The sequence below is a fragment of the Rhinatrema bivittatum genome, chromosome 7, assembly GCF_901001135.1.
Source record: "Rhinatrema bivittatum chromosome 7, aRhiBiv1.1, whole genome shotgun sequence".
In the NCBI taxonomy this organism is placed as follows: Eukaryota; Metazoa; Chordata; class Amphibia; order Gymnophiona; family Rhinatrematidae; genus Rhinatrema; species Rhinatrema bivittatum.
In genome coordinates this window covers 209,336,032-209,360,763 of record NC_042621.1, presented here as the reverse complement: position 1 = coordinate 209,360,763, position 24,732 = coordinate 209,336,032, and the positions used below count along the sequence as shown (strand labels likewise).

At 38.4% G+C, this 24,732-nt stretch overlaps 1 protein-coding gene across 1 annotated transcript in view; it reads right to left on the bottom strand.

Moving 5' to 3' along the window:
* PCDH15 (protocadherin related 15) overlaps positions 1 to 24,732 on the bottom strand; it is a 2,056,285-nt gene that overhangs the window by 1,214,483 nt on the left and 817,070 nt on the right. The window contains exon 10 of the mRNA XM_029609778.1: positions 1,757 to 1,865. Within this exon, the coding sequence (XP_029465638.1) occupies positions 1,757 to 1,865 (109 nt within the window). The remainder of the gene's footprint in view (positions 1 to 1,756; positions 1,866 to 24,732) is intronic.

The window sequence follows — 24,732 nt, the reverse complement described above, 5'->3', positions numbered from 1 at the left end:
TCTTTTTTACTAGTTGCTGTTCCTTCTCTGAGCAAAGGTTACTTCATGCATACTGGGAATTGGATAGGCTCAATGGAATTGTTATATCTGACCACTTTCCTGGAATCTTCTAAATATGAAATTACAGAAAGAGCCACTTTGATGGTTATTTATTTTTCTGAATATGATTTAAATTTGGTAATAAAGGGTTACTTCAGGAACAGTTATCAAAATGTGTTAGGGCCTCAACGCATGATGAAAGGGTCTAATGCATGTTATATCATGTGATATCTGGGATATTGCACATGTCCCCACCCAGATACTCTCTCCTATGTTGGTAAGGATCTCAGTGGGGTCAGGGAGGGGGATATTGGTGGAGAATTGGTTATTGTGAATCAGGGGGCCGGGGGAGGGGGGATTGTGAATTGGGTGCGGGGGAGGACTGCCTCTGTTTGCATAATTTTACCTTTATTCGTATGTTTGGGGAGTCAGGGCCACCTCAACTGGCAGCCCCAGGTTAAAATGGGAGTCAGTAATGACTCCCGCTCAACCTCCCTGCTTGGCCACAGGTAATTTTTGGGCAGCCAGAGGCCCTGTAAGATGATGGTAGTCCAAGAGATTGGTGCAATCATCGCATAAAGGGCCGCTCAATGCTTTCCGTTGTGTCATAGTGTTTGGCCATGACACAAAAGAATGCGCCATGGATCCGCAATGTGTTTTTGGGTGGTGGGGGCCCATTATCATGGCGACACCCCCTCCCAATTGTGGAATGCCTTCTGCAAAGACACATAGCAATTTGATGAATCTAGGAGTTTATGGGTTTAAAAATATTATTTTTCCAGACTTTTTCAATTACAGAGTTTTGTTAATTCCAAGAAAATTACTATATCCTCTAGCTATCAGATAGTATCTGTTTAATCAAAAGGGACATATACATTTATCAGAGCTGCAGTTTTTCATGTTTATTTCAGTTTGTCTTATTACAGTAAGTTGAGTTTCTCTTATTTCTTCTAAACTGTCTTCTCCCTCTTTATTTGTGTATGACATATTTGATATTATTCTTATTCTTTTTTTCTGAAATGATGATTTTTTTTTTCTGTGCAAAGTTTATTCTTTGTAATAGTAAAATTGAATTAGTATAAAGTTAAAAAAGACTGGTTCATGATATAAACATCCCAAACAGCAGACATAAACCTATTACCGAGCTCAAGTATCAATATGAAATAATACTTTGTCTATGTAAAATATTTTCTTTCCACTTGGAGGGTGAATTTAAAAGGCATTGTGAGGGAAGAACAGTGCTTTACCTGAAAAAATGGAATTTTTAAATAAAACTCCCCACCCAGGATTTCCATAAAAGTATTTGTATAGAGCCTATATGCACTTTAACCTGTAATGTGAACAGGCATTTCCAGGGGCTAGATTGGGGAAAGATTGCATTTACAATACATGAGCGCTTTTTAATTTTCAAACATATTTACATATTTTTTTCTCTGAAAACTACCCACACAAATTATCAGATGTATATGTATGAAGTAGTTTTTTGAGATAATTTACAAAGGGAAATTATATGTGTACTTTCCCTTTAAAAACATCAGTAAAGTCCGATATTGATATTGAATCAATGCCGGTAGTTACAAAACTACCCCATAAAGGATAAACATTCTTGTAGTCTAAACTTAAAAAAAAAATCAGTTGCTAAGTTGACTCTTTCATATTTATCCTTATTTTGATAAGCTAAATATGGTAAAAGATAGCAAATTTAGCAGATACCAACCAACAAGGATGAAGTAAAGGATACCAGGTCGATCAGAAGGTGGTTGGATATTTCGGTCCTGATCAATGGCTTGTATTGGAGGAGTGACATTAATGGGGTTGACATGTGCCTGAAATAAAAATAATGCAAATTAGTCCAAATCAATTACATTATGATTTTTGAAATCATCAACCTTTAAAAAAAACAAAAATCATATGTTAGTTGCAACCACTGTAAATAGATCCTTCTGTAAATAAGTTCCTGCTATTTTAACAGTTGTTCTTTTATTCTCCATTCCATGCTACCTATCTTTTCCCTCCTCTCCTGTCTCCCTCACCCCTCTCCTCTTTCTCGCCTGCTCCCACCCCCCTTCCCCTGTTCATTGTAATTTCCTCCTTTTGAGTTACTTGTAAACCGGCGTGATGTGCCATACGAACGTCGGTATATTAAAAAGTTGTTAAATAAATAAATAAATAAATAAATATGATTGTAAGAACTAAAACTATGTAAGATTCCATGTATTTGATTAACTGATAACAAGAATTAAATAAGTAAGAGTTCATTATATTTTTAAGAAGCTGAGATTCTAAATTTAAGCATCTAACTATGGCTTGATTCGCTAAGGCATTTCTCCCATTCTGTGTCTATGGGAAAATGCCTTGATGAATCATGCCCTAAGTTAGGATCCTAAGGCCTAGAGTTATCATTTTGCTATAAATATAGCAGAAATAGCACCTGCGATAAAAAATAGGCATGGTTATGGGAAGGGCATTCCCTCTGCATTGTGTAGGTACTTTCCGTAAATCGCAATACTGTACCACAAAGTGAGATACCATACTGCGGAAGTGATATGTGAACAAGTTCCAAGTCATTAGCCATGTCGTGTGTCAACAGCCTCGTCGCCTGTTATTTTATGCTATTTATTTATTTACTTACTTATTTATTTATGTAGCTTTGTATACTGATATTCATTTAGAAAAACATCACATCAGTTTCCATTTAACATAACTTAGCAATAGAGCTTTACAATTGTCAAAAATTAAAGAACAAAGAGATTGATAAACACAGCTAGAAGAAAACTAGGTTGTTAAATATAACACTTGTATAACAATTTGGAAAATAACAGAGGTGATAGAAAATTGTATAAATACAGGGAACTGAGATTAGGGAGTTATAGCGAGGAAGGTACAAAGTGTCCGCTAAATAAAGCTAAGTGATAACTAGGTGGAAAAGGCATAATTGAAGTAACATTTCGATAACATACAATTGGAGAGTAAGGAGGGGAGGAGAAAATTGGTGAACAAAACTAGTTGACAATTAGGTTGCTTAAATGTAATAATAATAGTATAACATTTGAAGAGGATAGCATCTGGTAAGAAATTGGAAAACATGGGGTATTGTAATCAGGTAACCATAAAGAGTGACCGAAGTAGGAGGTGGTGAATCACCTTTGTTTGTTCATATATGCTGGCTTCTTGCAGTTGCCTCTGAGGGTGTGTCGGGAGTTTGGAGAGAGGCAGTAAGTGTTATTGGTAGACAATCAGAGGTTCTTTCTAGTTATTATTGAGTGAGTTGTCTTGTTTTCTGTTTTCTTTTCCTTGGTCTCTTTTTTCATTTAGTGTGTGTGAAAGATTTTTGTAGTTTGTCCAATCTATCTGTGTGTCTTTTTTTGAGGAGGAATAGAGGAGTGAGTAGGCATGAGAAGGAGTGGTAGTAGTGATGTGGAGGAGTGTGGAGGAAAGATGGTGATGAGGAGGAGTGAGGAGTGGTGGTTGTGATGAGGAGGGTTGGAGAGGATGGAGCGTGAGACGTGAAAGGAGAGAGGAGAGGACTGAAGAGAGGAGGAGAGGATGTGAAGGATGAGGGCAGGAGTGCTGGAAGGAAGAGGAGGAGGAGAAGTAGGGGCAGGGACAGAAGTAGAGATAGGCAGAAGGGAGAGGATAGGAGGAGGTGGGAGGGGGAAGAGGATGGCCAGGTGAGGATGGAGGGAGGAGGACTATAGGCTAAGGATAGAGAGAAAAGGCAGAGGGGAAGGGGTTGGTAAGGAAGGAGCAGGATTAGAGTAAATGTCTAAAGGGAGAGGAGACTGGAGAGGGAGTAAGCATGAGGTAAAGGAGGAGAACAGCTCTCTGGAAGAGGAAGAGGTACCCACTTCTGGCAGCCAGCAGGACAAAGCAGGCTCTACTCGTCTGTACAAATCAACTCCTCTTGTTGATACCTTTCATTGATTCAAATGATAGAAATTAATCAGTCATATCTAAATATCTAATTTGCAGTTAATTCCTCTCACTGTTTATGTAAAGGCACCCCCCCCCCCCCAAGTTGAAAGTGTCCCCCTCTTACAGTGGTATATAAATATAGCATATCACATTAATACTATACAGTCTCTCTCTCTCTCTCTCTCTCTCTCTCTCTCTCCTCTCATAAAAAAACATTATCTGACTTTATTTCTTGGGCTATGTCTTGCAGTGTATTATGACTGTGTTATTATCTCTGCTACATTTTTTCAATAAAGAATTTTTATGGAAAAAAAAATCTGGTACCAGTTAATTTCATGGAGTGTCCCCTAGTCCTAGAATTATTTGAAAGGGTAAATAACTGTTACATATTTACCTGTCCCACACTATTCATGTTTTTATACACCTCTATTATTTCCCTTCTCAGTCATCTCTTCCAAACTGAAGAGCCTGAACCTGTTTAACCTTTCATAATAACGGATCATTTCTTTCCAGCTTATCATTTCTGTGCCCTTGTATGTACTTTTTCTAGTTCCACTATGTCATTTTTGAAAGATGCAACTAGAACTGCTCACAATACTCAAGGTGTAGTCACATTTTGGATCTATACGAAGCTTTATGATAGTCTCAGTTTTATTTTCCATTCCTTTTTAAATGATTCCTAACAGTTTATATATCTTTCTTGATCACCACTGTGCACTGAACTGAGGATTTCAACATATTTTCTATAAGGACTCCAAAATCCTCCTTCTGGGTCATGACTCTTAATATGAAACCCAATTGTGTAGTTAGATTATTTTTCCTTATGTGCATCACTTTGCACTTGTCCACATTAAATTCCATCTGACATTTACACACTCATTCCCCAGCCTGGAGAAATCTTTCAGCATGTCTTCACATTCTGCTTCTGATTGAACTGCTTTGAATATTAGTATAATCTGCAAATTTGATCATTTCACTCATTGCTCCCTTTTCCAGGTCATTAATGGATAAGTTAAACACTGTTCCCAGTATAGGTCCCTGAGGCATTCCAATATTTATCTCTTTTTATTCAAAAAAATGACCATTTAGTCCTATTCAAGTGAGTGCATTTTTTTAAAGGAAGGGTTTGCTAACAACAGTGCATGCACTGATATTGGGCAAAATTGACTATTTTGCCCAATATCAACTATTGTAATGAGTTTTTATCAAGGACCACTGGGAGTTAGATTAAGGAGATTAATGTTACTTTAGAATACAGTCACCCATTTGATTCAAAAGAAAGGAATGTCAGAGAATGTAACACCAAATTATTTGCAGGTAGTACTAGCTCCCTTTATGTAGGGATGTGCAGTCATTTGAATCGACAGACAATGTCAACAATATTATCTATGGTATTTTCAAAATGAAATGATAGAAAAAACTCAAAAATTTGTGTTTTTGATTCTATTATTTTGAGTGTGCACTGTTTCTGAATTGTGTACTCTCTTCAGAAATAGTGTGCCCAAAATAATAGAAAAACATTAACAATGAAAATCAACCTTAAAACAACACAAACTGACATTTTTGGCTTCCACGCCCCTACTATTATGCAGAGTGTTCAATATAAAACAATCTATTTAGTTTTTAAATGCCTTCTTTATGTAATCTCACATGTTTTGACTAGATTTCTAGAATAGTGTATGTTCCTCAGAAGGCCTTGCAAACTTCTCATCCAGCAAACTGACAGGGCTAACATATCCTGTATTGAGTCTGTTACCAAACAGAATGCCCGCACATTTTAATCAAAAGTTTATGGAATATGATTCCTTTCGAAGCTCACCTTGCACTCAACTACTTGTCATTAAAAAAAAGGACCTGGCTATTTGGACAGGTCCAAATATCCAGGTCCTTTGTAAAGGCAGTCTTTTACAAGGACCTGGCCAGTCCTTGTGTAAAGGCATAGGACTGAAGACAAGCACCTAATGATATGATTCCAGCTTTAGTTGAGGGAGGAGTTATTGTTAGTGGTGACAAGTGCACAGACTTCTTTTTGTTTCATTTTGTTTTATTATTTCATTTGTGTTTTGTTTTATTACTTTTCCTTTATTTAAAATTTGCAAAATGAAACAAACAAAATTGAAAAAATGAAGGAATAAAAATGTTAGGCTCCATCAAAGGAAAAAAAAACCCCAGGTTCTCCCACTGCTCAAACTCTCTTTTCATATTTTAATTCTTCTTCATGAGACAGGATATATGCTTAGAAATATCACTGGCAGAGCCTGCTTGGCACTATTGCTAATTTCTTCCATACAAAATGGCACCAGCCTGGGTCTGGTCCTGGGTCTGAGCCTGGCTAAATGGCAATAGCCAGGTCCAGATTCAGGAAGAAATTAACAATGGAAACAGCCATGGTCTGCCGGCACAATTTCTAAGCATACATATGGAGGGCTGGAGCAACCAGGAATAACTCTTGCCAAATGAAGAAAAAGCAAAATATGGTAAGATGTTTCAGGGAATTTGAGGCCTGGGAGAGTTTATTTTTTACAGCATTAACAAAACTTTTAAATGAAACAAATGAAAACAAACAAAGGGGGTCATTTACCAGACGGATCGCACGCGAAAAGTCCCTTATTGCGTGCGATACCAAGATGGGGGAGGAGTCGGCCCCGGAAGAGGAGGATTTGGGGTGTCACCGGGGCCGACTCCACGAAGACGCCACGGACAACAAAAAGGTAAGGGCCTTTTCGCGTCCTATTTCGCGCCCAATAGCTACACCTTCTTTGATGGCGCCATTGGGTGCGAAACTGGCAGCGATCGCACCGCGGCGGTGCGATCGCTGCCGGCTAGCACAGGACTGCCCCCATTTCGGCCCCCCGCCCCTCATTACCTAAAGTATCGCAGGCCTGCAATACTTTAGAAAATGAGGCCCAAAATGTTTCTCATTTTCCTTTCATTTAGTTATACAAATGAATTAAACCAAAAATGAGAACGTCCATTAAAATATCTCATTTTGTTTCAAACAAATATACATTCCTAGATATTATGGTAAAGATCTATCTGAGAAGGTAGTTTGTGGTTTTATGTATTGCTGGTTTTAGGGGTGGGGTGGGGTTGGGTGATTATATATTCAGAGTTATATTTTTAATGTTATATTGTGCATGGAAAAGGAATAGTAGGAATAATATTCTATAAGGGGTATTGCAATTTATCGTATCGCTTATAGGTTGACATATTGTATTGTGTTTTGTGATCTCTAAAGAAAAGCAGATGATCAAATCTATAAATGAAACAAATACTCATTGCTTTCTATCTTTTAAACAGTGTACATTGCCTTCTACCTATGGCTTTGTAATTTTCTGAAAAGTTTCTCATGAGGGCCAGACTTCTTCTGAAAATAAAAATTGTAAATATATGATTGATATTCAGAGGTTTTGTCTAGCAAACCGTTGGAGTTAGAAAGACAAAAGCAAAGATCTGAATATTACTCCCACTGAGTGGATACATTTTGTGCACCCAACATTTATCCAGATTAAAAGAGGTGATGTCAGAGGTACTCTGGGGGTGTGAGCCAAATTTTACCAGTGGGTACAGATATTGGGCTCTGTTCAGCTAAAGTTAAATATCAGAGGATGGTGAGAAAAATAAATCTCATAAAATTATCCATGTAAAATTATGCACATGATTTCATTTGGGTATATTCAGCGAGAGACTGGGTAAGTCTTAGTGAATATCTGGATAATGGTAAACACATAACTTTGCCCAGATAACTAACCTGCTTTCCAGCTTTCTGAATATCAACCAGGTCACTTTTAGCCACATATTTATTCATACCGTCAAAGAACATAAGAAATGCTTTACTGGGTCAGATCAAAAGTTCAATAAGGCCAGCACTCTGTCACTGACAGTAGCCAATCAAGGACTCTAGTACCAGACAGGATCCCAAAGAACAGATCCAGTCCTTCTTGCTCAGAACCAGGGATAAGCATTGGCTTTCCCAAGTCCACAGGGTTAGTAATGGTCTATGGACTTTTCCTTTCTTGGCTATATGGAATACCAAGTATCTCATAAACTTTTAAGGACACTGATATTGAAATTAAATGATGCATATGTAGACTTGCTGATAATCCTGAAGATAAGTGTTTTTTGTATCTGAGTTTTGGTCAGGGGATTTGGGATGTTTCTAATTTATATGTAGACATAATTTAAGTGACAATGCAGTAGTAGATATGCAATGAATTTTTGGTCTGCAAGAATAGCTGCCTTTTAAAATAAAAAAGTAGGATATACAAGTGTTTTGCAGATAGTTAATATTATTTTTGGACATATTGAACACTTTTTTTTATTTTCTTAAAAATATTGAAAATAAATTCACATTCAGTTGGCGACTATGATTATAATATAAGCAATGGTGAATTTTAAAAGCGCCAAGTGGCTCTAGTGATTTACCTGTTATATAAATGTATGTATCTCAATAATTTCAATATCAGTGTCTTTAATAATTTATGAGATACTTGTTATTCTGTATAAACTGTACAAAAAGTACATTTTTGTCCATGGTATTTTTGACAGTTGTTTTGTTTAGGTAGATTTATCAGACAGTTTCCTGTGGGGATTCAAAGTACATTATGGATCTTTCCTCCAGGAACATATCTAATCCCTTTTTAAACCCAGCTGCACTGTTTCACAATATCCTATGGCAACAATTTCCACATTTTAATTGTGCTGAGTGAAAAATAAAACTTTCTCAAAATTGTTTTAAATGTGCTACCAATTAGATTCATGAATGTCCCTGAGTTCTAGTACTATTTGAAAAGCTAAATGACCATTATTTTTATCAATTCCAACCCCCTCAAGATTTTATAAACATCTGCCATATCTCCTTTCAGTTGTCTCATCTCCAGGCTGAAGACCCCTAACCCATTTAGCCTTTCCTCATAGGGGAGTCTTTCCATCCTCTTTATTATTTTGATCACCTTTCACTGTACCTTTTCTAGTTCCACTATATCTTTTTTGAGATGAAGAAACCAGAATGGCACACTATACTGATAGTGTGGTCTCACCATGGATTGATAGAAAGGCATAATGATATCTTCTGTTATATTTTACATTCCCTTCACTAATAATATCTAACATTTTATTTGCTATTTTGACTACTGTGGCAAGCTGGGCTGTGAATTTTAAAGTATTATCCTCAACGATTCCAATTTTCTTTTTCAAGATGGTGACACCTAGTATGAAACCTAGCATAGTGTACTTATAGTTTGGATTATTCTTCCCAATGGAGGGTGGGCAATGTAACCCCAATATTTATCCGGCGCCATCATTAAAGATGGCCGCCGTCATCTTTAAAGATGGCCAGCACTGTATTTAAAGATGGCCGCTGCCATCGTAATGATGGCGCCGGCCATCCAGTGCTCCTACCATGTGACAGGAGCCAGCCAATGGCACGGATACCCTGTCATGTGGTAAGGGCAAAGGGCCATCGGCGCCATCTTTATGAGTGGCAGCCGACGGCCCGAGAACGGGAGATCGCTCCTGGGACCACCACTAGACCACCAGGTAATTTTAAAATGTTTTGGGGGGCTTGGGAGGGTGGGGGAAGCTAAGGGGTCATTTTTAAAGGATCGGGTGGGTTTTTTTTTATCGGGCCATCGGCGCCATTTTTGAGTAGCAGCCAAAATAGCACCGATGGCCCGAGAGCAGGAGACCGGTCTCCGCGCCCCCATTGGACCACCAGGTAATCGTAAAAAATTTTGGGGGGGGTTCGGGAGGGTGGAGGAAGGTAAGGGGTTAATTTTAAAGGGTCGGGCCTCACTAAATAAAAAATAACGATGTGAATCGGAACCAATTCCTATTCACATCACCCACAATCAGATTTTTTCCCCCCTCTAGCCAAACCCGATCGTTAAGACGATCAGGCACACGATTCACATCTCTACTCAGCAGTGCATGGTTCAGAGAAATGTATCCTTGAAGGATACTAATGAAACAGGAGAGTTAGGGCATCCCAACAGAGAGGTTCCAATAAAAGCAAACGTAGTCCATGTACCTTTATGTAAAAAAATCACCTGAGCTAAAGATTTCCAAATTATCTCTAAGAACTGAAAAGCAGGTTGTTAACACAAAGAAAAAGCACACTTTGAAATGTCTGTATGCCAATGCCAGAAGTCTAAGAAGTAAGATGAGAGAGTTAGAATGTATAGCAGTAAATGATGAGATTGACATAATTGGCATCACAGAAACCTGGTGGAAAGAGGATAACCAACGGGACAGTGCTATATCAGGGTACAAAATATATTGCAATGATAGGGAGGATCAACTTGGTGGGGGTGTGGCACTTTATGTCCAGAAGGGTATAGAGTCCAACTGGATAAAGATCATACAAGAGACTAAATACTCAGTGGAATCTATATGGGTAGAAATCCCATGTGTGTTGGGTAAGAGTATAGTGATAGGAGTATATTACCATCCACTTGGACAAAATGGTCAGACAGATGATGAAATGTTAAGAGAAATCAGGGAAGCTAACCAGTTTGGCAGTGCAATAGTAATGGGAGATTTTAATTACCCCAATATTGACCTGGTAAATGTAACATCAGGACTTGCTAGAGATATAAAGTTCCTGGATGTAATAAATGACTGCTTCATGGAGCAATTGGTTCAGGAACCAACAAGAGAAGGAGCTATTTTAGATTTCATTGTTAGTGGACGAAGGATTTGGTGACAGAGGTAACAGTGGTGGGGCCACTTAGCAATAGTGATCATAACTTTGTATATAATTACTCTCCTTCCCCTTATTAAGTTATTATTATTTATTTTTACCAAGTTCTATTTACCTTGTTCATTGTAAGACATTATTCTTTATACTGTCAATCTATTGTTGTAATGTAAACCGAAGTGATTAGTAACTTTGTTACCAGAACTTCGGTATATAAAACTGTTAAATAAATAAATAAAAATAACATTTATAGTAATAGTGATCATAACATTAACAGTGATCATAACATTAATAGTGATCATAACACATCACATCCTTCCCTTCTACATACTCCTCCTTCCCTCCACCACTCAGCCAGATTCTCATTGCTACCCTATGCCTTGTGCCCCCGCTACGCCTTATCCATTATGCAGCCGCATAATGATACTCCATTAAATGTATTTTGATGTTACGCCCACAGCCGCCCCAGTTGTTGTTGCTCTATATATTATGTTATTCACTGATGAATCATTTCACTACTTGCTATTGTTGAATTGTTGACTTGTTCTATGTTTCAATGCTCAATGTTCTATGTTCTATGTAACGCCATAGCCGCGACTGTTCTGTTTAATTGTAAACCGATATGATTTGATATTTTTGTTCAAGAATGTCGGTATAGAAAAATTATAAATAAATAAATAACATGATCAAATTTAAACTAATAAATGGAAGGGGTGCCATAAGTAAATCTACAGCTCTAACACTAAATTTTCAAAAGGGAAACTTTGATAACATGAGGAAAATAGTTAGAAAAAAACTGAGATTTAGATACTAGCTTTAGATCGACTGGTTGTACCATTGTTTTTGATTTGTGGATTAACATTTAATTTGCCAGTAACTATATGCTTTTCTATTTTCCTCTTTAGGTTCAAATTTCATTTTTTTAAAGACATTATTAGCCTATTCTCAGCAACATTTATCCATACTGGCAGATGCTTGTTCTTCTTTTGACATTTTAAATTTTTGGAATTCAATTTGAAGTGAATTTTCAAAGATATGAACATAACAAATAGCACGTGTGAGCATAAAATAACTTGTACGTGAATATAAGCTATTTTAAAAAATGCAACATATGCGTTATATCGGAGACTGTGAGTAAACTTGAATGTGTAAAAAAGAGGTGGACCATGGATGCTCTAGGGAGGGGCCAACATTTACCCACATAAGTTGCTGTTTTACAACTTGCCAAAGTGACTTACGTAAGTCTTTCAATTGTATATTTACTTCTGCTCAATATCTGGTGTAAGTGTTCATAAACATCTCATAAGTGAAAAAATGATTGGGTGGGGGAATCTGAGTGAAATTGGTGGGGACAAGGCTGAAGAGCCAGGGGGATCTTCATGAGCTTCAGACATATTAGGCAACTGCTAGACTAACTGGTAAAACTCATTGCCTTGTGTATGTTAGAAAATTCCATGAGTTACGCATGTAAAAGCAGATTACCCAAGGGGAAGGGGTGTAAATGTGTCTAAGTAATGTGAATAAAATTATTTTGTATTCCCCTTTAAAATTCAAAGTACAAATAAGATAGCATATCAGTTGTGCACACTTCTCCCCCTAAATTTTGACATATCCAATTAAGTAGAACCTTTACCATTACTTAGAAGGCCACATTTCAATTTATACAGAAAAATAGCATTTTGATTTAGACTTATCTGGCTATCTTACATACCAAGATAAGTTAGAAAAATGCTACTTAGTCAAAATAGTAGAACTTTTCAGACTTATCTGGCTAAGTGCCGCTATTTAGCTGAATAAATTGGAACTTACCTAGATAAGTGCCATTACTTTTCTGGATAAGTATGAACTTGCATAGTTCTCAGTGTTTACATATGTAAGCATGAGCATGTGCATATGTACTCAAATTTTATAACTTGCACATATCATTTGCATGCAGATTATAAAATTCAGTAGTAAATATGCACATGCCCATTTGCATGCATATATGGGTGCATGAAAGCAGTTTTAAAAGTTATCCTCCCAATCTGGACTTCCAAGATAGTATTTTAAAGAGTCTCCATTCCTTATTGTTGACTTTTGAACCCTGTAATTGCTCCTTTAGAAGGTTTTCAGCAATTGGGTATTTTGCTGATTTATCATGCCCTTGCTCAGGAGAAGCAGTTAACTGATGAGTTATTGGGACTAATAGCAGATGCAATGTTGTTGATTATAAATCCCTTAGTTCTAGGAGGTTTAAACATCTGTGTGAGCCAAGGGCTGCAAAGTAGAAAGTATGCTAGTTTTGGATTGTTTTTACAAATTATAGAGGCTCAAAAGTATATATAAATTGTGCTTTGGATTTGGAATTATATATGTAGGATGGTGATGATTCTCTGTTTCAAGCCCAGACATTATTCCAGTACTTTGGTCTGATCACCATTTGATTTCATCGAAATAAAAAAAAAATTAAATATACAAGCCTTCAATCAGCAATTAAGGACCTGAGTACAAGTAATAAGGTTCATCTGGCAGGAGAATTAGACCTAAAGAAATTCATGAAAGTCATCAGAGTGCTATCAGCATTTAAGTGTTCAGGAATTGGGGGAAATCTGGTAGGCAAAGTTGGCGGTCAGCTTTGAACTTTGATACAATTAGAGTAGGGGCCAGAAGCCACATTTTCTGAGGAGCTGTAAATCAAAAGGCATAAGAGAAGAAATTAAAAAGGAGATGGTAGCAAGGGCGGACTTAGAGGATAAATGAAGATGGAAGAATCAAGAAGTTATATTATGGCAGTAAAAGCAGCAAAACAGCAGTGATTCAATCTTTTTAGACTAGTCTGAGAAACTATTTTCAGAGATGGAGAGGATGACTGCAATTCCTAGAAGGATATATAGAGGAGTGACCTGGCATAATTGTGGAACTATTTTTCAGATCATTTTAGGGCTAAATCAGCTAAGATTTTGCAGAATTTGAGATGTAGGAAATGGAGACCTAGATTTCTGTCTGGAGATAGAGATTCAGGAGAAGAATTGGGAGAAATCTCCCACATAGATTTCAGAGTTAGATAATAGGGTACAAGGGAATAGATTTTGAGGGGCCATTAACTGCAGCAGTGTTGTTTAAAGGGGTCTGGGTACCTAGATTAATGGAGAGGCTAAAAATAGAAAGTGGAATGCCTTCTCATGTGTTAGCTCTCAGTGGTTAGTGGATATCTTGAAGCAGATGAGGTGAGCAGTTTGTGATTTTGATCAATGTCTGCATTCTTGGTTAAGTCAGTTAAAATGATCTGTTGGTGAGGCAAGTGCTGATAGTTAATATTTCACTGTTAGAAGGAGTTTTTCCAGATCCCTTAAAGAGAGCAATGGTTAAAACAGTGTTCAAAAAAATAACAGTGCTAGATTCTATTATTTAAGAAAATTATAGGCCTGGTTCAAATTCAGCATTTCTAGGTAAAATTAATGAGAAGGTGGTCAGTAGGGATGTGCAGAGGGACGCCATACATTGCATTCGGGATTTGTATTCGTCGGGGGGCAGATACATTGCATTCGGCAAGGGGGGCCCCCGATACATTTATACGTTAATTCTTATTTGTTTCCCGGCTAAAATTAAATTAATTACAACCCCCCCCCCATCCTACCCCCTCCCAAGACTTACCAAAACTCGGAGCCATCTCCTGCACTCACACCCTCAGCTGCCAGTTTCAAAATGGCACAGATAGCCTTTGACCTACTATGTCACAGGGGCTACCAGTGCCAATGGTGAGCCCCTGTCACATGGTAGGAGCAATGGATGTCCGGCACCATCCTGTGCTCCTACCATGTGACAGGGGCTGACCAATGGCACCAGTAGCCCCTGTGACATAGTAAGGGCAAAGGCTATCGGTGCCATTTTGATTACTGGCAGCTAACGGCACAAGTGCAGGAGATCGCTCCCGGACCCCCATTGGATCACCAGGGACTTTTGGCAAGTCTTGGGGGACCCTCCTGATCCCCACAAGACTTGCCAAATGTCCAGCAGGGGTCCGGGAGTGACCTCCTGCACTCGGACCGTTGGTTGCCAGTGTTCAAAATGGCGCCGATAGCTTTTGCCCTCACTATGTCACGAGGCCGACGGTCGGCCCCTGTGACATAGTGAGGGCAAAAGCTATCGGCTGCCAGTATTCAAAATGGTGCACATGGTAGGAGCACAATGGATGGCGCTGGCCATCCATTGCTCCTACCATGTGACAGGTGTTGACCAATGTCACCGGTAGCCCCTGTAACATAGTAGGTCAAAGGCTATCGGCGCCATTTTGAAACCGGCAGCCGAGGGTATGAGGACAGGAGATGGCTCCCAGACCCCCCATTGGACCACCAGGGAGTTTTGGTAAGTCTTGGGGGGGTCAGGAGGGTGGGGGGTTTGTTTAAATTGGCTCCTTTAGACGGCCAAATAATTCAGCAAAGATTTGTTGTGTTCATGGGGAATCGTGATACGTTTCGCTTCCCCACGAATATGACCCTATACTTTGAGGATTACCAATTCGTGGGGAACGAATGCACACCCCTAGTGGTCAGTGCAGATGCTTGACTTTTTGGATGATCGTTCAGTTCTAGATAGGTTCTAATCAGGATTTCATAGGACTTAGAGTACAGACACATTATTGTTTTATCTGCTGGATGATTTTTATAGGGCACTAGATGATGGTCCTAATGTGGTGGTTGTCCTTTTATACCTTACTGCTGCTTTTCATTCGATCAACCATAATTTGATGTTTGACCAATTGAGGGTAGTAGGGATGGGAATATGTGTACTGTAGTGGTTCACCTTATTTCTGCAGGGTCATTCCCAGCAGGTCATCGAGGATCAGGATCAGTCTCTACCCTGGGTCTTAGATTATGGCGTGCCTCATTTATATGACCTTTTTACTAGATCCCTAGTATTTAGATTTCTTTTTACTAGATCCCTAGTATTTAGATTTCTTTTTTTCTTTTTTTACTTTGTCATAATGTTGAGTATGAATAAGACTGAAGTACTATGGGTTGTAAAGGGAGAACCACCAGATGATTTTAAGCATATGCTGAATGGGCAACAATTCATTTTTTATCATTCACATTCAGTACAGAATCTGGACATTTGACTGCATTCAGATTTATTGCTTTAGATTCATAAAACCTCTTTTGTAAAGATGTTTGAAAATCTGGGTATGATTCATTAGCTTCAATCCTTGTCACAAAGGAATTTGACTGCAGTAAGCCATGCTTTATCTCTCACCTGCATTACTGTAATGATATATATATATATATATATATAGGGCTGCTTAGACAGACCTTAGAAAACTCCGGAATCCAGATAATTCCAGATAATTCAGAATACAATGGCTAAGATTTTTGGGGTCTTGACTACATGGGTTAAGTTACGTCTTTAATAGTGCAGCTTCATTGGCTTCCAGTAGAATATCAAGATAAGTTTCATATTATGGTATTGTCTTAATGACTCTAATTATCTGTGGATAATCTTGACCGCTTATACTCCAATGTGTGAGTTATGTTCCTCCCAAGATGAGCTTTTAAGTGTCCCTCCTATGAGGGAGGTCTGTTTGCAACAAACAGGCCCTAGAGCTTTTGCGATGGTGGTACTACTCTCTGGAATAACCTCCCTACTTAGATTAATTTTCAGAAAGATTACCATTTATCTTTGCAAAGAACTTAAGGCCTGATTATTTTGTATGGCATTTGGAACAGTTTACAGCAGAATAGTCATTATGGATGAAGTGACTTAAGTTACTAGCTATAGAGAGTGAGAGATGGTGGGGTATGTGGATTTTGATATTATACTATTGAATTTATTGTGGTGAATTTTCAAAGACTTACAAGAGAGTTGTTCTTATAGATCAGCATATACACACATAAGTAGCCTCTATGTGCAGTGAGCAATTTTTCAGAAAGCCAGGAGTTGCTGCCATATGATAAAGTAAATGTATACAAACAAAACATTTGAAATGTGTTTTGGGTGAGGTTTGGCAGTACTAAAATATTTATGTATTTTATAAATGAAGGATGCATATACCTCATCAAAAATGCACACATACTTCTACACCTGCTAATCAAATTGCAGAAATGAAATATGACTTCTCTTTTGTCAGTATTTTTTTTGGGTGGTATTCTGGAATTAGTGGTGAAAGGTGTGGGTGAACTTCTAGAGGTTGTGGGTGAATTAGTGAAGGTCTTTGTGAACTGGTGTAGGTTTTTGTGAACTGGTGCTCGGAAACATGTGCATAAGTATTTTTATAAGAAAGGTATGCACATAACTTTATAAAATACCTGCCTCCATACATAACCTGAGAGTTATTATATGCACGTTATAATTTCATATGTAAAATATATGAATATAATTTCATAAAGTAGGTGGGTAAACAAAATGATGTACTAAAAAACTGAAACATATGAGTAAACCTTTGGAGCTGTGAAACATGGTATTTTATAAGGGTGAGAAGAAGAAAGGTTTTCGCTTTGTTTTTCATTTCTGTTCGGGGGTTAGATTTTCCATAAATTTTGTTTTGTCAAACATTTATTTTATTTATTTCATTAAAAAAAATGAAAAAAAAACATTTAAACAAAACAACCCCCCAAAACAAACAAACAAAAAAAAAAAATGAGGCTTCCTGAGCCTCAAAACCCCCCCCCCCCCCCATTCCATCTTTCCCACTGGAAAAAATGCTGTGACCTGTATCTTCCCCATTCCTCACTTAGGGGCCGATGCAATTCAGTACGTTCAGCAATAGGGGGATTAGTGCCCATTTAGCGTGCGTCCGACGTGGAGTGAATGAGTTAGCACTCATCACATGCAATGCATGTGAATGAGGCTATTACTTATTCATTCCAAATGCAAAAAAATAAATGTGCGTAAATAGCTGAGCACACTGAAAAAAAGCACAGAAAAGCAGAAAAAACTGCTTTTCTGTACTTTTTTAAAAGTTAAAAAAAAAGAAAAAAAAAACCCTCTGCCGGTCGCTTTGAAGACCGATGCGGATATGCTCAGTGGCCGGCTGCAGTAATGAAAACCGACACCGATAAACTCGGCGTCGGTTTTCATAACCGGCTGACTAGGTCGCACCTCCTTGCTAGCTCAACTCCCTAATTTGCGTATTGCATGGCGCCCCACGTGCAGGCGCAATGTGTGCGTTAAGAAAGTGTGCGCTGAAATGTCAGCGCCTGCTTTCTGTGAATAATATTGTATCAGCCCCTTAGCCGGTCCAGGGGGGGATCTTATGCTAGACCTAGGCCCAGGCTGAAGCCTGGGATATGTGTGTAGGGCATAGGACGAGATAAAGAAAACCTGCCAAGGCTTCAGACTAGGCCTAGGATTTCAGGATGTTCCTGACTCCAGGTCTAGGCTGAAGCATTGGCCTTGCATAGGCTTAGGCCACGGTAGGTCATCGCAATTTCAGTCTATGTTCTATGCAAGGCAAAAGCTTTAAGGCCTGGATCCGATGCCTAAGCCTCAGCCTAAACCCCAGCATTGGGACCTAGTCTCCAAACTGGATCGCAGTATCATGCCGAGCCCCAGGCATCGGGACCCTGCTTCCAGGCCTGGTCATGGTGTTGGCCCTAGGTTTGGGCCAAGGCCCCAGCATAGCGACCAAGTCTCCAGACTGGGTCACAGAGTTGGGTCATGGTGTCAGGCCTGGGCCTGGACCGCAAAGCTGGATCCCAGGATTAGGTAAGTTTTTTACATTTTGGGGGTCTCAGTCAAGGCCATGACGTTAGGCCTGGGCCTTGGACGACACCCCAGTACCACACCTGGGCCTAGGTCATGTTCTGTAGGTTGGGCCGCATTCTATGCCTAGGCAAGGCCCTGGCTTCTGGCCTGGGCCTAGGCCCAATGGATCAATTTTGTTTTCTAAATAAAACATGAAAAACAACAAAAGTGTCGTGGATTTTCAGTCTTTTCGCTTTGATAATGAAGTGAAATGAAATTAGAAATTTTGTCTAATTTCCTATTTTGTTTCTCCTGAATGCCCATCCTGAATGCACCTTGAGTACTATGTATAGTTCTGGTCACCACATCTCAAAAAAGATATAGTTCCACTGGGGAAGGTACAGAGAAGGGCGATTAAAATGATAAAGGGGATGGAACAGCTCCCCTATGAGGAAAGGCTAAAGAGGTTAGGGCTGTTCAGCTTGAAGAAAAGACGGCTGAGGAGTGATATGATAGAGGTCCTTAAGATCATGAGAGGTCTAGAACGGGTAAATGTAAATTAGTTATTTACACTTTTGGATAATAGAAGGACTGGGGGGGCACTCCATGAAGTTAGCAAGTAGCACATTTAAAACTAATCAGAGAAAATTCTTTTTCATTCAATGTACAATTAAGCTCGGGAATTTTTTTGTCAGAAGATGAGCAGTTAGTGTAGCTGGGTTTAAAAAAGGTTTGTATAAGTTCTATGAGAAGTCCATTAACTGCTATTAATCAAGTTGACTTAGGGAATGGCTTCTCCTACTACTGGCATGGGATCTTCTTATTTTTTGGGTTCTTTCCAGATCTTGTAGCTTGGTTTCACAACTGTTGGAAACAGGATGCTGGGCTTGATGGACCCTTGGTCTGACCCAGTATGGCAATTTCTTCTGTTCTTAGTAGTTTATAATTGAGTAGTTCATGCTGCACACTTTGGACAACATGGGCATGATTTTCTATGTATCCTTTTATGTGAGTATGTGCTGAGTTATGCAACTATTGAAAATTATCTTTCCTACATATATGTGCTATTTTTTTTTCATTTTATGATGTATTTTATTGTATATAATACTAAACAGGGGATTGTTGTGCATTTTATTTAATTTTTGTTATATATTGTTTTGACTGTTAATTCATTTATATGTTGAAATGCTCTAGTGTAGAATTGTTTAATAAGTATACATAAATTTATTAAAATAAAATAATTTTAGTGACTTAATAATTTTTCCAATCTAGTCTACTTTTTAAAGTAAAGTTATTGCAGTAGTTTTATTTATTATTCTGCCTCCAGTGACTATCTCATATTTCATTATACTACTGCCAATCTACTCCACCCAATTATTCCTTGCACCTATTTCTGCATTTCACAGAGAGTTTGATCTAGTAGACCCCTTCCCCTCCTCAATTAGTTCTAGAACCAGTTGCTCCATGAGGCAGTCATTTATGGTATCTATAAATGTAATCTCTCTGACATTTCCTAATAACCACCCAAACAATACTGGGATAACTTGAAATCTCCCATTACTGTTGTGCTTTCAGATTTACTAGTTTGTCTACTCTCTGTTAGCATTCCATAATCTGCTTCACCTGTCTGGTTTGGTAGATGGTAGTAAACCCCCATTTCTCTATTCTTCCCCAGCATATAGACAATTAAATTATACTTTTTATTTCTTTTCACAACTTGCTTACTAACAATTGATTTAGTAGTAATAAAAACTTTTAACACATGTTAATACATGCATTAGTGTTAATGCAATTTAGTAAACAGGTCCATTAATAAGGATCAGTTTTATTTGCAGAAAACTCTCTCTTTTGTAGCTTTCCTTTTTCTAAGTCTCGAAAAAAGTGTTATGTCTTCTTTCCAGAGGCATTGATGTTTTTCCTGGATAGCGTTCAAAATCTCTTCTCTTGCTGTAAAACATAACATTTAACTTATCTGATGAGGCCTCTGTTTACCTGTAAGTTTCGGCCCTATAGTTCTGGAAGCCCTTTCAATTTTATAAAGAACAGAGTCATTCTTATTCAGGACTGTGGTCAATACATCTTTACTCATTTCATTCATGTCACCCACATCACTACCTTTAAGAATCCCCATGATCCTAATATTGCTCCTCTAAATCCACCATCTGATCAGTAAATGACTCATGCTTTTGAATCAGTTTATCAATCATAACAGCCTTCAGTGTATCTGAACCATCTAATGTCATTATCCCGACTCTAAATCTTTCATGGAGCATTTCCTCTCTCCTGCACAGAGAGTTGTATGATCAGAAATCATCTTAGCTTCCTGTTCTTTTGGTCCAAATCCACAAGATTTGCCAAAAAGAATGCAGGTAACCTAAACAAAGTGCACTCCCTTTGACAATCTTTGTTTTCTCTACACTGCCAACTGATTGGTTGGATCGTTCTTTACACCTTTTACTAAGATAGGGTTTATTCCCTTTGATTACAATGACCCAATTCCCCCTCTCTCAGTGTAGTATCCAGCTGTATCAGCACATCTGACTCTCACTCAGAGCTCTTGTAAATTGTCACAGTCTAGCCAGTATTCCAGGGATTTCTGCTCACACTGTAAAACACATCTGCAGTCTTGCTGCTAAAGCCTGCCAAAGCCATTCTCTCACCATTGGGTACTCAACAGCTCTCCTTTTCCATACAACCATCACACACTTGGTCAACCTTTATCACCCACTGTTTATGTCTAGCCCAATCTCAGCTTGATTCTTCTCTGCCTTTGTCACTTTCTAAATACATTCAGCACAACATCCAAGCCACACAAATCTCTTGCTTATCTCTCCAAGCCAGCTAAATATTTCCATGCTGAATGTCAAACAGGCTTCATTCACACAAGGGTCTGATACAGCACAAATTTATTTAGATTGCCTCAACATTTACAATCAATGTTTGCTTTTTTTTTTTTTTTATTAAGCTGGAGTAATTACAGTCCAGAGGAATGAAAAGTGATTTGGTCAAGCAGTCATATTCTTTTGCGACTTACTAGAGTCCCCTGTAGCATATCCTTTCCTTCCAATACTCCAAATTGATATTGTTTCTACTACATTTGCTTGCAATATAAAATTGCCTGGGATACATTGCACATAAAAGTACATGCATAACAATTTCACACCCACTTTTATGCTCACTGGGGAAAGGCTTTCTGGGGAGTGGAGTTGTGGAAGAGTTAAGTCTTTTGCACATACTTTTGTATTCACATAAGTTCACTCACACAAATTACATCCTTGATGCAGCAGGCATAAATTTGTGGGTGAGTTTGTGTGCATACCAGATTATTTATGTGGGAATTTTCAAAGAAACAAATGCATATAAGTTCATTAAAAAAAAATAAATCAAGGTAAAGTCTGCAAGTAAAAGGTACACAGACACTTTAACTTAACAATACAGTTATAAAATCACTGTGTAAACAATGACATGAGTGCCACTACTAAAATTTAATAAAGGAATGTAAGAACATAAGAATTGTCATGCTAGGCTAATCAAGGACCATTAAGCCGAGCATCCAGTGGTCATTCCAGGCTGCAAGAACCTGGCAGATCCTATAAAGTAGATCTAATAGCAAGTACCTGGCAGATCGTGTGATTCACTACCATGGATAGCAATAGCTTTCTTTAGTCCACCTGGCTAATGTGTTATGGATTTTTCCTCCAGGAAATTGTACAAAACATTTTTAAACCTTGCTATGCTTTACAACATCTTTTGGCAACATATTTCATAATTTGTTAGTGCACTGATTTGTTTTGAATCTGTTGATTAGTGGATTCATGGAATGTTCCCTTATTTTAGCATTATTTGAAAGGATAAATAACCATCTTTATTTACACGTTTCACCCTACCCATGATTTTATAAACTTCTATTCAGTCCCCTTTCAGCCATCTCTATTCCAAGCTGAAGACTGAGTCCTAGCCTGTGTAACTTCTAAGAACATACAAAATTTGCATACTAGGTCAGACCAAGGGTCCAGCAGGCCCAGCCTCCTGTTTCCAACAGTGGCCTATCCAGTCTATAAGTACCTGGCAAGGACCCAAACACTACACAGATCTCATGCTACTGATGCCAGGAATAGCAGAGGCTATTCCTTAAGTCATCTTAATTAATACCAGTTAATGGATTTCTCCTCCAATAACTTACCCAAACCTTTTTTAAACCCAGCTACCCTAACTTCACTAATCACAACCTCTGGCAACAAATTCCAGAGCTTAATTGTGCATTGAGTGAAAATGATTTTTTACTGAATAGTTTTAAATGTGCTACTTGCTAACTTCATGGAGTGCCCCCTAGTCCTTCTATTATCCGAAGGAGTAAATAACCGATTCACATTTACCTGTTCTAGTCCTCTCATGATTTTAAAGACCTCTATAATATCCCCCCCCCCCCCCCCACTCATCCATGCCTTCTCCAAGCTGAACAGCCCTAACCTCTTTAGACTTTCCTAATAGGGGAGCTGTTCCATCCCCTTTATCATTTTGGTTGCCCTTCTCTGTACCTTCTCCAGTACAACTATATCTTTTTTGAGATGTGGCGACCTGAATTGAACACAGTACACAAGGTGTGGTTTCACCATGGAACTATACAGAGACATTATGACATTTTCTGTTTTATTCACCATTCCCTTCTTAATAATTCCTAACATTGTGTTTGCTTTTTTGACTGCTTCAGCTCACTGAGGTAACCATTTCAAAATATTATCCACTATGATGCCTAGAACCTTTTCCTGGGTGGTAGCTTTTAATATGGAATATTGTATAACTATAGCATGGGTTATTCTTTCCTATATGCATCATTTTGCACTTGTCCTCATTAAATTTCATCTGCCATTTTTATGCCAATCTTCCAGTCTCACAAGGTCCTCCTGCAATTTATCACAATCCGCTTGTGATTTAACTACTCGTCGTATTCCTTTCCAGATCATTTATAAATATATTGAAAAGCATCGGTCCAAGTACAGATCCCTGAGGCACTCTTCTGTTTACCCTTTTCCAATAAGAAAATTGACCATTTAATCCTACTTTGTGTTTCCTGTCTTTTAAAAAGTTTATATTCCACAAAAGGATATTTCCTCCTATCCCATGATATTTTAGTTTTATTAGAATCCTCTCATGACAGACTTTGTCAGACATCTTCTGAAAATCCAAATATACTACCTCTACTAGTTCCCCTTTATGTACATGCTTAGTAACCCCTTCGAAAAATGAAGCAGATTTGTGAGGCAAGACTTCCCTTGGGTAAATTCATGCTGATTGTGTTCCATTAAACCATGTCTTTCTATAAGCTCTGTGATTTTAATCTTTCGACTTGATTCCACTATTTTTCCAGGCACTGAAGTCAGGTTCACTGGTCTGTAATTTCCTGGATCACCTCTGAAGACCTTTTTAAATATTGGGGTTAAATTGGCCACCCTCCAGTCTTCAGGTACAATGGATGATTTTAATGATAGGTTACAAATTTAACTAATAGATCTGAAATTTAAGTTTTGAGTTCCTTCAGAACCTTGGAGTACATACCATCTGGTCCAGGTGATTTACTACTCTTAGTTTATCAATCTGGCCTACTACATCTTCCAGGTTTTCAATGATTTGGTTCAGTTTATCTGACTCATCACCCTTGAAAACCATCTCTAGAACTGTATCTTCCGAACATCCTCATTGCTAAACACAGAAACAAAGAATTCAATTAGTCTTTCTGCAATGACTTTATCTTCCCTAAGAGCCCCTTTAACCCCTCGGTTAATATGGTTGGTGAGTGGTCTCTTGTGAAGATTTGATGACCTTCGGAGTGAGGAAACTCACTCCAAGATGATATTTGTGCAAGGTTCTCTCCACCTAGCTTGAAGGACACTCTACCTGTGTAACTTCAAGCTAGGTAGAGAGAACATTGCACAAATCTCATCTTTGGGTGAGTTTCCTCTCTCTGTAGGTCATCAAATATTCACAAGAGACCACTGTTCTGTTCGTATGTCTCACTTTGGCCCCTAACCCCTATACTAATACCTATACCTCACCCCGAGTTAATAGGTGGGCCTCCCATAGCGATATACATACCTATCTAGTGTGAGGGCATAATGGCTAGGCTCGCTCTCTCTTGCTCTCTCTCCCCCCCCCCCCCCCAATGGCTGTATGTAGGAAATACCACAATTCTGGCACTTATCTCAAAGTTATCGCAATTTGAGGTAACTTAGTGCTTTGCATAGGTATTAGTGCAAACTGCGATAAACTGCCTATTACCATAAAACATGCCCCTTTTTCTATTGCATGCAATATTTAGTGCATTTTGATAAATCCAGGCCAAAGTTGTCTGGTTCCTGTAAAATTTTTGTTTAAATGTGCAACATTAACTTTTTCTTTAATATTGTTTTCACAACACTGTGCATGAC